This window comes from Epinephelus lanceolatus, chromosome 20, assembly GCF_041903045.1.
Source record: "Epinephelus lanceolatus isolate andai-2023 chromosome 20, ASM4190304v1, whole genome shotgun sequence".
Taxonomy (NCBI): Eukaryota; Metazoa; Chordata; class Actinopteri; order Perciformes; family Serranidae; genus Epinephelus; species Epinephelus lanceolatus.
This window is the reverse complement of record NC_135753.1, coordinates 13,522,560-13,536,375: the sequence shown is the minus strand read 5'-3', so window position 1 is coordinate 13,536,375 and position 13,816 is coordinate 13,522,560. Positions and strand designations below refer to the sequence as shown.

The window sequence follows — 13,816 nt, the reverse complement described above, 5'->3', positions numbered from 1 at the left end:
GCAATCTTTCTCGGAGCATTTTCATCATTTTAGGCAGGTCCAAATTTGTCAGCCCAGTAGCATTACATCTGTCTTTATTAGAAAAACAAATGTGTTGGTCATTTGCCCCAACACCCAAAACAGCCTATGACCTAAGTGCTGAGGTACAAATGACCTCTTGTGGGGAAGGCAGAAGTAGCAAGACACTGTTACGGGGATAGAAACACAAAACCTCTCAGTGTGAATGATTGGGTTGTGCAAAACCCTATGACCTTGACACTTTGACACTATGGTTCACATCCTCCTTCTTAATAACACTGGTGTCTTTAAAGACAGGAAATTCCCTTAACCAAAACCAAATAGTTTTACACGTCAAACCAAACTAAAACCATAACCGTAGCAGGTTAAAAAAAAAAAAAAAGGTCATATAAATATTTTGTCATGTCATTCATAATGGGTTTAGAAGGTAGAAACTATGTCATCTTGCCAACAGGGGCATCAGATCAGAAAAGAATAGAGCAGAAAATATGTTTGTTATCCATCAGGGCGGAAATTTGTAACATACAAAGCATAAAAACATAAAAAGCAGACAAACAGTGAAACAAACATCTAGACAAGGTCATTAAGAACACTTTACACAATAAATCAGTTAATTTCAGTGTCTGTCTGAATATTGATGGCACTTGAGATGAGCGACTTCTTAAATACATTTGTAGTTGCCAGAGAGCCACTATAGCTCCTCCCAGACTCAAACTGGCTGAAAACAGGATGGGAGCTATCTGCCAAGATACTCCTCACTTCTTCCTTTCTGTAGGAGGTTGGGTCAAGGGCTTTCATGGTTTGCCAACTATTTTGCTTGGCATCGATACAATATTAGAGAGCTTATTCTTAGAACTAGAGTTTAGGTGAGCAGAAAGGTGTAAAGTTGAAACACTCAAACATGTTTTTGTATGCTAGTTCTAAAATCTGCTGATTAACACAGAGCACACTAGGTGTCCTACTCAGTATTTCCAGCGATGCTCACCTGAGAAAACTATACTGAATTTTTCCACACTTTCAAAACTGGCTCTGTTTTCAGATCTCGCTTTGGGCAAATAATTAATTATTTTTCCTTGGCCACATTCATTTCTCATATGGGTTTACAAAGGTGCTAAAGCAGTTCTGTTCCATTAAACAGCCATAAGACTGGGAGCAAATACTGTGATGTGTCCTAACAATTGAGACTGGATCATCTGCTCAACTAGTGACAGGTACTAAAAAATTAACATTAAACAATGATTTCACATAATAAAGTTTTATGTACATTCTTCACATAATTATACCAGAATGCAACGCAGCTACTAACGTGCAGCATTTTCAGCAGTATATGAGGTTTTGAAACCATAACCAATTTAAAAAAAACAAAGTTGTTATGAAAATAAACAGAGGAAGATGTGAAGATGTTAACATATTTAAACAGCTAAAACAAATAATAAATAAATAATAATACTAATACATTTTATTTATAGAGCGCTTTTACTCAAAGACACATTCATAAATTTGAATACAATAAAATTCACATATCATTCACACATTAAAAGGTGTTTTTTTTTAAATTTCTCTCATTTTCATTATTCTTACTGTTACTGTCTTACTATTTCTTTTTTACCTTCATTTATATATCTTATCATCTGCTGTCTTTTTATTGTCAAATTCTGTTGTCCTTTTTGCTTTAGTTTTAATGTGTTATTTTTATTATTAAGAATTGGGTTGTAAACTGAGCTGTGAAAACAGAGACTCGTTATTATCAAAGGTAAATTTTAAGGGACAGTCTGATTAACAAGTTGTCTCTGGGAAGTGTAATGTGAAAAAACAACACCGCAGCAGTGGATGCTTTACACAAGAGGTGTCATCAAAATTAAAAATAGAAATTTGCACATTCCCACTTTTACATATGAGTTAACATTTATGAATGCACAAGCAGCAGAGCAGGAGGTGTGACATGTCTCACAGGGGAGAACATGCAGGGACTAGAACTATCTGTCTCTGCACTGGTGCACACACAGATGGGGAGGAAGTAGCAGAGGGAAAATAAGTCTCATACGAGGCTGTGTTTACATGCAGTGGAGTGACTCGGTTATTGTCAGCTTTCTGCAGTAACTTCATCTGATGTTTTGGGGACCAAATCAACCAGGCTGACCTACTCCATCTGTGGTCTTGATCGCTTATAATACGGTCACCTGATCCCTCCTTTGCTAGAGTGCTTTGTCACTTGAGCATATGTCTGGTTGGGACGTTTGCTGAAACAACTGTTGTTCTTCTTCGGAAGACAGTGTTCGTATACATTGGCTTTACAGTAGCTTTGTTACTGTAGGGGATGAAGAAGTTGCTATACTACAGGATTTGTGCTACAGCCCTATTCGGACAGGATTAGTTTAACGTGGAGACATGGGGTAAAATAATTATTACCAGGGATTTTAGTCCCGTCTGAAGGCCCCTGTCTGTAAACATTACGGATAATGTCAGTAAAAAACTACAGCGACTTTTACGTTCTGTGAAATGGTCTGGCGAAAATACCTTGGGTAATATTAATCCCATGCGAACGCGATCCTCTTTAAAAATGCATGTAAATATTTCGCTAGTCCTGTTAACAACCATTTTTCCGCGTTAACAACTATTTTCCATGTTTTTTTGATGATGGAGGTTGCTTGAAGAAGCATTCGGTGATAGTGGACATTCTTCTAATGATCGCATAGCCCTATGTGGGAGACCAATCAAAAAGGTCGAGAAGAAAGCACTTTTCAGAGCCACAAGACTTCTGGTTGTAGGCCTAATATAAATCCATATTGCTAATTGTTGTGTACACACAGTCCTGATCATGGCAAAATTTCATATTGGGCTAATGATTAATTATTATTATTACATAGGAAGCACGCACATGCCGACAGGGAGGTGACGCCAGGGCGCAAACCGAATTACCACTCCCATCTCTGGTAGAATTACAGAGATTTCTTGTCTCGTGCAAATCGGACATTTATATTACAGACATCCTGTGGTAAACTGACATTGGTCCACATCCATATGTAAAACTAATCCCGTCCGAATAGTACTTGAAATGATGATGATCCACTAGACAAGTGGCATAGTTTTAGTCAGTATTAGTCAGTTAATCAATACATTCATTAGCTGTCAACTATTAAATTACTCACCACCTAATTTGATAATTGATTAATCAGTTTGAGTAATTCTTTAAGAAAATGAAGTAAAAATTCTCTGATTGCAAACTCTTTGATGAAAAATATTTTCTGGTTTCCTTACTCCTCTATGACAGTAATCTGATTAACTTTAGGGTGTGGAGATATAAGATATTTGAGGACATCATCTTGGGCTTTTGGAAAACACTGATCAACATTTTTTATCATTTTCTGACATTTTACAGGCCAAGCAACCAATCGAAGAATCAAGAAAATAATCAACAGATTAATTGACAGTGAAAATAATCATTAGCTGTAGCCTTAGGTGAGGTTGGAACTTTATAAAATGGGAGCGAGCAGGTGCTAGACTGTACAGGCAGCACGCATCCAGTGAGAACGCTACAAATATCTTGGTCACAGCACCAGAAAAAACACAAATATAGCAAGGCTAAAGCCAGGCAAAGCTCATGCCAAAACAAAAGTGCATCTGAGATTGGCTTTTATTTTTATTTTCACTGCCAATGCTGTTTACGAACAATAGCCGGTATATAATAGTTTACAGGTATATTATCCTGCATAGTCTTCCCCTACCAGTTGTATGCATACTCAGATTAAAGGAAATGAGAAGCAAAAGTGAGGAGAAACTTAGAAACGTCAGCAGGAAATCAAGTGTCCGAAATAAACATGAGTACCCTACTGGAAAAAGACAGTGACTGTGAGGTAAGAAAATAAAAAAACAAAGTAAACGTGGAAATGTCATTGTTACCTTAAAGGTAATGTATGTGAAACATGAGCTACAAATATTGTTACAACAAGTGAAATCATGTTTAATTAACCAGCTTTTGCTTTTGCATTTTTCTCCCTCGTTATAGTGAAGCACCTATCAGTGTCTTTTGACAAGATGAGGCCAGGTGGCACCACGATGCCTCTGACTCATTACTCTTGTCTGTATATATTCCTGGCTTGACTGGAGGAGATGGTGGCATCTGGAAAAAACAACAACAACAAGGAGCAAAGTCTGTCACTTTACTCCCATCTAAGCCTCCCCAGCAGCGTCAATAAGAAGCTGCAAAGAGACAAACGCAGGGCTGGCAAGCTAATCCAGGGATCACATTGTGAATCACAAATGCGTGTCCGCTCTCCCCCTCTCTCATCTCCACAGCCAGACGGAAATAGCCGGCTTTGGCACTGCCATAATTTTGCCTTGTTCCTTCTGCACTCCCTGTTCCTCCCTCCTCCCTCTTTATTTCAGAGCGGGGGGGGGTGAAGTTATTGCATGTGACACAGTCTGGAGAGAAAAGGGAGGGGGGGGAATTGCATTACTCCAAAAAGCTGAATGCCATGGGAGCAGGATGAGATGTATCTCCTGCTGCTTAATAACAGTGGAATTATTTAAAATAGAAGCAGCAACAGCGGCGGAATATTTCTGAATCTATATTTAGATTGGGAGTGATGCGTCTCACCCTCGCCGCTCATGTGGGATTCGCAGGGGAGACATGGAAATGCATCAGGGTGGAGATCAATCTAGCGTGCTGCACAGAGCCATGCAGAAAGATGCTGTTTTCACATGATCGGGCTGATATGTTTTGTCAAAATAACATCGGTCGTGTTCACAGTGAACCGTGCAGAATAATCTAATAGAATGATCTAATCTCTAAACCAGGTAGGATTAATAGAGTCAACTATAAAGCCAAGTTCTCTTTGCACTACCTTTTTACAAGCAATCTATTTTTAGCACTCGCTGCCATCACTACACCAGCTGGATACAGGATTATCATCATCCATTCACTAACCAATAACCTGACTCCCGGCTTGCTTTCACTCTGCAAATTTCAAACATTATTACTTTCCAGGACCTTGTCGCAGCAAATTGCATTGATTAGCCGGCTCTAAATCAGTTGGCGTTAATTACATTTACCGTGCATTGCTTCGCTAAGCATATAGCTCCACATGATTGCAACTAAATTGCAATTAGCCAATGCCCCATGCACCCAAGAGGAAGACATAATGGTAGATTCGTGTAAATCAACGGTATGTGGGTGCTGGACAGAGTCTGGTCAGCTGCCAGGATAATGAGGTGCTTCGAAAGTTGGCAAACCAAGTCACTGTTTATCATCTCATACAGAATAACATGGATTGATTTTTGCTGATGCAGATTATTATAATAATGACTGGACTAAGTTATTGTTTTCATGTGTTGAAGTGTGTGTCAATGACACTCAATATCTGTAGAGCGCTGTTTGAAACTACTGCTAATGCAAACTGAACATTTCCTACTGCTGCAGCTTCACATTAAAAGGATTTAACTGGTGAAACACGAGTTGACTTTTATTATCAGGTGGTCACAGGAAATGCAATTCAGTGAGATTAGCACTACCATAATGTTGTCCATCAAAAATGCATCTACAAAGGGAGAAAATGGGATTTTTTGGCATTTGTTGACAGTGCATCGGTTTGAAACATGGCGGTGAAGTTTCTCCGTCATCCAGGTCATAGTAATCGTAAGTGCTATATCCAGTGCTAACTGGACTTGCTCGAGTTTCTAGAAGACCTTTTGCCTGAATTGAAGAAGCCTCTTGGATGAGAGGTGAAACATCTTCAAGAAACTCAAGCAAGTCCAGTTGCCTATGGTATAGCACCTATGAGTTTGAAATATGGCAGAGAGCAATGGAACAAGAGGGAGCAACCTAAGTAGGCAATGTAACCAACTTCTTTTCCATCATTAATATTGTCAGGTTACCTTTTAGCATTGGATTTAAATCCAAAATATTGCCTAAAGGGCACTTTTGCTTCTGAACCAAATCCACCACCATCTGCTTGTCAGTCAATTCTCCTTACTCTAGTCACACGATAAGTGAAATCTGACTCCTGCTACTCTGTGCTGCACAAGCCCCCAGGAACAGCGCTGGTCTTTGAAGCCAGTAGTGGCCAAACATCGAGTCACAACACCCAGGTCCGTCACGTGATGCCATGGGGGCCATAAACGACTTTTTCCCACAGACTTACATCGCAAAAGAGACATCTGAAAATCATGGGATGCTTTTTTTTTTAGCATCACAACAACCGTGAAATGACTCGTTTCACTATCTGGATTTGATCCATTCGGTCTGAAAACATTTCTAAAGTCTCAAAGAGCCTCATGATTAAATCATTTTTAACCCCATTTAAGTAAGCACAGGGCTACAGCAGAAGTTAGCCGCTGCTGTAACTCTATAGTGCTCTTGCTTTATGGGCCCAACGCTGTGGAAAATCCAGGTACTTTCATCTGAAATTAAAATTAAACGTGATTTTTTTTTTTTGCTTCATGCGCCACTGAGCATCTTCCACAGGACTGAGTAGCTCCTGCCTCAAATGCATGTATCCAATTCACTTTGTACATCCATGTTGCTGCGTCTCTGTTGCTGCTGCTGCTGCTGCTGCTGCTGCATGGAGCACAGCTATGACTGCAGCATTTATCATTTGACTAACTGATAAAAGAGGCAAAACAATAGTAGGGGTGGTGTACAAGTAATGTATTTGGTGTATGCCTCAACATTGTGTAACACCAATTAATAGACTACAATACTTTTTATTTGTTTAATCTTTTATATTAGAAATGATACAGGGCCAAAGGAAACAACCAAAAACCAATGCCAATAGTGAAAAGTGAAGAATGCTGTTTTCATTGATTGTCTGCTCTATAATAATACATCCACTAACTTTAGTCAATACTTTGATACTTTCTGCTCTTAAACTTTAACCTTTTACCACCCACTGTTCTGCCCCTGGGATATTTTCACAATATAAAACTTTAAGAGACTGCTAGTGTGGAAAGTTTTATGGACATAAACATGCAATATAATTATTGATCAACTGGATTCTTGTCTTTTCACTCATTGTGGTCATTTTGAGAAAACTCCATGCCTGACATTTCCACAGTGTCATACATCCTTGAAAGCTTTATGCCCAAATTCATCATAAGGGTCTCATGCAACAATTATTATCATTATCAATTCGTTTGACAATTATTTCCTCGAATAATCAATCACTTTGTCAATTAAATTTCAAAAGCCAAGGTGATGTACTTAAATTGCTTTTTTATCTGACCAGCAACCTCAAAGAAATTTAGTTCATCATATTTATAAGATATTTACAAAATTAACTTAGCAAATATTCACAGTGAAAAGCTGGAGCCACCTGATTTTGAGAGTTTTGCTTGAAAAATGACATACACAGTGAATTGTTTTAGCTCTAAAAAACTGTCAGCTGTGTAATTTCGGTTGAGCATCCCAAAAAGAGAGGTGGGTGCTAAAAGGTTAATTGCTGGGTACTCCTAAGATCCCATACTTAAGAATAAATACATACATAATTCTTTTAAGTGACCGGTTTGATGGGGAAAAAAGGAAAAATAGGTCTTAAATTAAAAATGGAATTAAAATGAAAAGTCTTATAAGTTTAAGGTCAAATAAAATGTAATGGATTTTATTCTGTGTGAGGTCTGAATGAGTGCAGTCTGTATGAAGCAACGTGAGTGGCTGGTCAACAGATGGTAGTGTTGACAGGCTGCTGGGTTCATTGGCCAGCTCTGTGTACAGTTAGCAGGGGGTCACCAACAAGCCCTAGGATGTTTGTCTCTGCCAGTCCCGTTTTATCACACGCACACCTTGGCTGTGAAAACACTGCTTATCACAGCTCCATGCGGCTGTCAGAAAAACCTACCAGGTATGATTTATGGACTGAGGTTTGTACTATCTGACAAGGCAAACAATCCTGCTCTGTGCCGCCGCTGCAGATAGGAAACTTTGTTCTGTTTGAGATGAATGAGCGACAGCGTGAAGTCAAGGTCAAACTGAATGCCAACCTTCAGTCGAGGAGCAGAGTTTTGTTTTAAGCTCAAAGGAGCATGGCATGAGGATCATCAGCTAACTTGTCAAAAAATGAGCACATGAAAGGATGCGAGCCTGCATGCATGCACACACACACACACAAACTAGCGAGTGTCTCAGGCTTACCGGAAAGTAGAGAAGCAGAGCTCCACACAGGATGGCCTCCAGTAGCACTAGACCTGATGCTCTGATGCTCTGCAAAAAAACAGAGAAACTCATCATTTATGAATCATACTGCAGTCATTTATTTTCACTTGGGGTTAGCGCAACAAGCTGTTGTTTTTGTTATTGTTGTTATGGTTGACGTGTAACCGAACAGTTGCATATTTACACATCCAGCAGACATGGAGCAACATTAAAGGGCCGGCCAATTATTCTGTGTTTTTATTCAAGGTGTTTTTATTATCCTGTAGCTTCCCACTGGTGTCCCTTATGTATATATTATATGGAAATCAAATATTCAAATTTTGATCAAAGCATGTTTTAGTGTCACAGTCAGTACGTTTACATGCACAGTTTAATTCCACTTTTAATCGGAATGAAAGGCCATTCCGATTAAAATTGGTCATGTAAACGGTCATTCCGATTGAAAATTAAATCCGATTAAAGGGGGTGATTTACTCCGTTTGTCATTCTGAATGAAAGAATTTTGTGTGCATGTATACACTCATTCCTCTTTAAGTTCATTCCGGTCTTTCTGCGCATGCTCGTTTCCTTGCCCTTCTGGTGCAATGACGTATATAGCGCGCATAGCAACGGGCTGCATAGCAACGGGCTGAGCTAGAGCAGTCGGACTCGTTGCACTCACCGGTTTCCATTCGCCACAGCACGGTCTTCTGCCTCCCTTCTCCTGCTCAACAGACGAAGCATTAGCAGAACAATGTTGTTGTCGTACTGCTGCTTTAAGAATATAAGCAAAACACACCCGAAAAAGGCACTAAGAACAGCGTAGTCAAGCATCTTGTTATCCGGAGCTAGGACTACAGTGTTTTCTTCCGGTAAACGTAAACATGTAACATCCGCCCCGCCCCCTATCCAATCAGAAACCTTCCCTGCCCCAAACCTTGCGCAGACCTGAATAAAGGCGATTGAACTGATCTCCCGTGTAAACCCTCATTCAGAATGAATATTTCCCATGTAAACTACCTGGAAAAACTTTAATTCCGAATGATTTCATTCAGATTTATTTCATTCCGAATGAGAAGCCATCATGTAACCGTAGCCAATGTTATTTTCCTTAACCCCTCTTAAAGTGTTTTCTTACATGACCTGACACAGGTTTGTGCGTGATGACGTTGCTACATATAAACCCCCTAGCATGCATAATGTGCCTCTTCGTGACCATGCCAAGTGCACATGGGAGAGGTTTTCCTTGAAGGCTTTCTCCAGACATCTATTCATTTTAAGCCAAACCACGACTTTTTCCCTGACCTTTAAACCAAAAAAGCCCTCTAAGAAAACTAGAGGGCCAAGTTGTCTTTAGAAATTGTGTGTTATCAGACCTATGCTCCCAGTTTGGAGAAGCAGAAAGGAGTACCGGCACAGAAGCTAAGCAATGTACTGCTGTGGATGCCAGGTCAGTTAGTTCCCAAAGTATCACAATAACACAAACAAGCTAACCAAATGGGTAGTAGGCTAGCAACTCCCATGTTCTGCAAGGTAAAATTAATGTTTTTGTCAAAAATGTCAAAGGTGGATGTGACAAGAGCGATAAAACCACTTCAGGGCTGTCTGACAGCAAGGTAAAGAGGTAAAAAATTATGGATAAGTATCACATAAAACCCCACTTTATAAAATCCATACTAATCCTTTCAGTTATTATAATCAGCGCTTGCCACTCCAACTCAAGTCACTGCTTTTTGCTGAGAGCTGAGTGGGTGTTTTCATTTGAAAAAGGGAAAAGGAAATTTGAAAAGGAAAGCAGATGGACCATCCTTTAATTTGGAGTTGTGTTTTTGGCCACCTGGCAAATGTAAGTCCAATATGCACTTTTGTTGAGTTGGGTACATCCACAAATATCACAAATACATCCGCAATGATAGAGCCACAAATGAATACACAAAATACATCCCCAAATCAGCAGCTAAATGCTAGAGGTATGTATGTTTACCAGGTAGCTGCTAGGTCTGCTGTCTGGTGGAAAGGTTGTGTCCAGGGTTTTTATCAAAGCTTTTTCACTAAAACAGCTGACTGCTGCTGGAAACAATGCTGATGAGAGCTGTGGGACGGACAAATTAAAAACAACAGGCTCAAAGAAGCTAAAATATTGTGTCAAGATAACCATTATCTTAACATAAAAATGAGAGAAATTTGAGTCATTTTTTGTCCAAAATCTCAAAATTATAATAGAATATTTTTCCTCTCTACAACATGGATTAAAGGCAGAATGAAATATAACTCCTGAAATGCCCCTCATACTGCAGCAGGTCTAAGCAAGTCTAAAACAACAGGATATCATAATATTCCAGGAGGATTTAAAAGGGGAGCAGCGCTTTCTTCTTTGTTGGTTGAAAGAGAACAAAGTACAGTGAAAGCTCCTGCCTCAAGGACTTTTTATGGAAGGGTTCATCATTTGAGGCACTTTCTGTGCTCCTCTTGTGTAAGAATTTTAACAAAATATCATCCCATAATTGATGAGATGCTTGAGGGGGCTTTCAAAGAGCAGAGGACAACTGTGCCACCCATTTAAGAAAGCATGCAAACACACAACACCAGCCAAAGCTACCAGATGTGTTTATCTTGTGTAAAATATTAAAATCTGCAACCCAAATGAATTCATCTGTTTATGAAAATGAACCATTTTTTAATTTATCACAAAGTCTGTGAGACGCTTTGAAACTAAGCTCCTAAACTTAGTTTGATAAGATTAATGGGGATTACATAAATGGTGTTTAAATGATGACAAAGCCCCGGAGTATCTAAAACTTTTATCTGCTTTATTAATGAGAGCGATCCTTTGTTGAACTCTGGTTGAGATAATGGCAGAGTCTTCAGGTGTGTGGGAGATAGAGCAGCTAGATGCTCCCCTGTCAGGAATGTGGTGAATCTTCAGGCTAATCCTCGCATGTCTACTGCTCAAGACAAAGCCTTTAATTAAGCCAATTAATTGACAGTAGCAACTAGAGGCTCAGAGGATTTCACAAGTTCGGTCAAAAGTTTACTTAGGTGGAAAGTCAACTCAGGAAGTAAATTACTACCATCACCAACTTTCCTTTAAGTTGAGCACAGCAGTTCTGTAAGATAACTCAAGGGTTTTGCCAACATGACCATGAGAAATGTGACATATACAGTGTTTACAGTCACATATAAAGTGGTGGTTAAATACAGCCGAAGTTTGGTGTTACTGCTCTATGAAACTTGTTGTATTTGCAGGATAAAATCTTGCATTCTCAGTAGAAACTGCAGAAGTTTTTGGGGGGCAAGACTTGAGAAGAAAGCAGTAAACAGATGTCATGGCTGAGGGGGCAAAGAGTAACAGAGAGCACTCTCAAAGTTTATCCACAAATCACTTCACTCCACATCGTCCACTCTGATTCTGAGAAATACATGCACAGAAACACAGCTTTGGATAAACAACCAAACAAGGAAAAAAGGAGCTCATAAGTTGTCATTTTACTCAATAATATTCCAATACTTTGACAATTTCCTGGTGATCTGGATGAAGACAGTCCTACGATGTTAGCACCATATCGTGCATATAGCCTCCGAAGTAAACAAGCCTACTCTGTCTGGATATGCATAGGTGGAAATCACTTTATATAACAAAGGAATCTCTCATTTCTGAACTTAACTTTAGCAGGTGAGTACTGAACATAGTTGCAGCCATTTACATCAGACAAGGCAGCTATGCAGGTTGATACAAGCTCGGGAATAACAGCAGGCTATAACTGTCCATCTGATGAGCCATGAGCACCATTCAACCTTTAGTAACTGGCTCTTGTTAAATCTGGCCATCTGACATATATGATCTTGTCACGTTAACTAATAAATCAACAGGCTACATCTATCAACAAGCAACACATTTGTAAGGGAAGAGAGAGGACATAAACTTATCTTTTGTGGACTGGCTTACATGGACCCTAATATCCCACTAATAATCAGAATAACAACAGCCCAATCAGAATTAAAATGCATATGTATCCACCTCAATCAAAAGAGACAGGACTGGTGTGGCACCATCTGATGGAATTTTCAATCAGGTTAAGAGGGGTGGTTTAAACCTTTGATAATCCGTTCAACAGGAAAATATTAGCACTTAACAACCATGTAAACACTAATCCACTAGTTTCTTTCTGGTTGGAATGAATATATCCTTTCTGCACATGTTGCCTCACATGGGGGTAACATTAGGTGAAATGCACCTCCTGCTGCAATCCATTGCACTCAGAACTCTGAATAAAACAACATGGAAAAGTAATGGAAAGGTAATTTCAGTCGGAATTCCTAGTCAGAAACTCAGGCAAGATCTAGCCTGAGTTTGCCGACATAAACACACGACATTGTTACATCACGGCAGCACATGTAGCGAATCAAGCAGAATGACATTTTATCATTTTATTACTTTATGTAAATTTATGCCATTTCTAATACTACTACTTACTCGAAATTATTGACTATGGATTGCAGCATCATTCTGCTGATTTTGACAGAGAATCGCTCATAGATTTAAAAAGTATTTAGTGCTATTTTGGGATTTCAGAACATAAGTCTGATGTAAGATTGTTGGGACAGACTGCTATGTGGAGTCAGTGGACATAACTGGATATATATCGTCTGTCGCTACCAGTAGCCTGCATATGAGACGTTTAGGGAATGATGATAAATCGTAATGTCTACTGATAGTCCGCATAAAAGGTGTTTAGGGACATTTGTAATTTGCAGCTACGGAAAATAACCTGGGTGACACTACGCTACTTATTACTAAATTGAAGGCGAAACCACTTCTTCTTCTATAACTTATGTATATCATAAATTGAATTTTCTCAAGAAAGTTGGAAAAATAAATTCAAATTCAAGTCAAAAAAGGAATATTCTGATTAAATGCTCTGGGGCATGTAAATTCACATGTTATCAGATTACTTTATTATCCATCCATATACGCAGTTAAGTTAGCATCTCTAATCAAAATGATTTCAATCGGATTGAATAAATATTGCCCATGTAACCGCAGCTATTGTTTTGAGAGGGACCTGATACTTTGCTTTTATGAATAAATCTTTTATTTCCACACAGAAAGCTTTGTGTTTGTGAAGTAGTTTCACCTTTTGATGATGCAATGAAAATGTCATTACCTGTCATTACCTATTATTTACTCAGTCGAATAAATTAGACAGCGATGACAGTGTCAGCCAGGTCAGAGCATACAAACTGAATCAACATTTTTCACTGCCACATTTCACATTATAAATAGATTTGATGAAAATATATGATATGAATGAAATACCAGCACAGATTTCATCCTTAGAAAGTTATATGCTGACATGTTATCACTGAGAAACTGTGAAACACGAGGCAGTCAGTGGCCTCCATGTATAAATCAGAGTAGATTTGTTTTAGTGGTCTCATTTGCACACACTGGTCGCTGTCCACGTTGCTGATGTTGAGTTGATCTGCGGTGCCTGAGCTGTTTGAAATGATTTCAAAGCTTTATTGTAACCACCCACATACAGTTTCACTGGTTTATTGATCCTAAGGGCTTTGATGACCATACGGCCCACAAAACATCAAACACACACTGATGTGGTGTTGTAATTGTGGATCTAATCTGTGTAGTTCCCTCTCAAACTTTCACTTTAATGC

At 39.1% G+C, this 13,816-nt stretch overlaps 1 protein-coding gene across 2 annotated transcripts in view; it reads right to left on the bottom strand.

Moving 5' to 3' along the window:
• The window catches only part of gpr158a (G protein-coupled receptor 158a), a 95,256-nt gene that overhangs the window by 30,255 nt on the left and 51,185 nt on the right, over positions 1-13,816 (bottom strand). For both annotated transcript variants that reach the window (XM_033639046.2, XM_033639045.2), the window contains exon 5: positions 8,144-8,212. In XM_033639046.2, the coding sequence (XP_033494937.1) occupies positions 8,144-8,212 (69 nt within the window). The remainder of the gene's footprint in view (positions 1-8,143; positions 8,213-13,816) is intronic.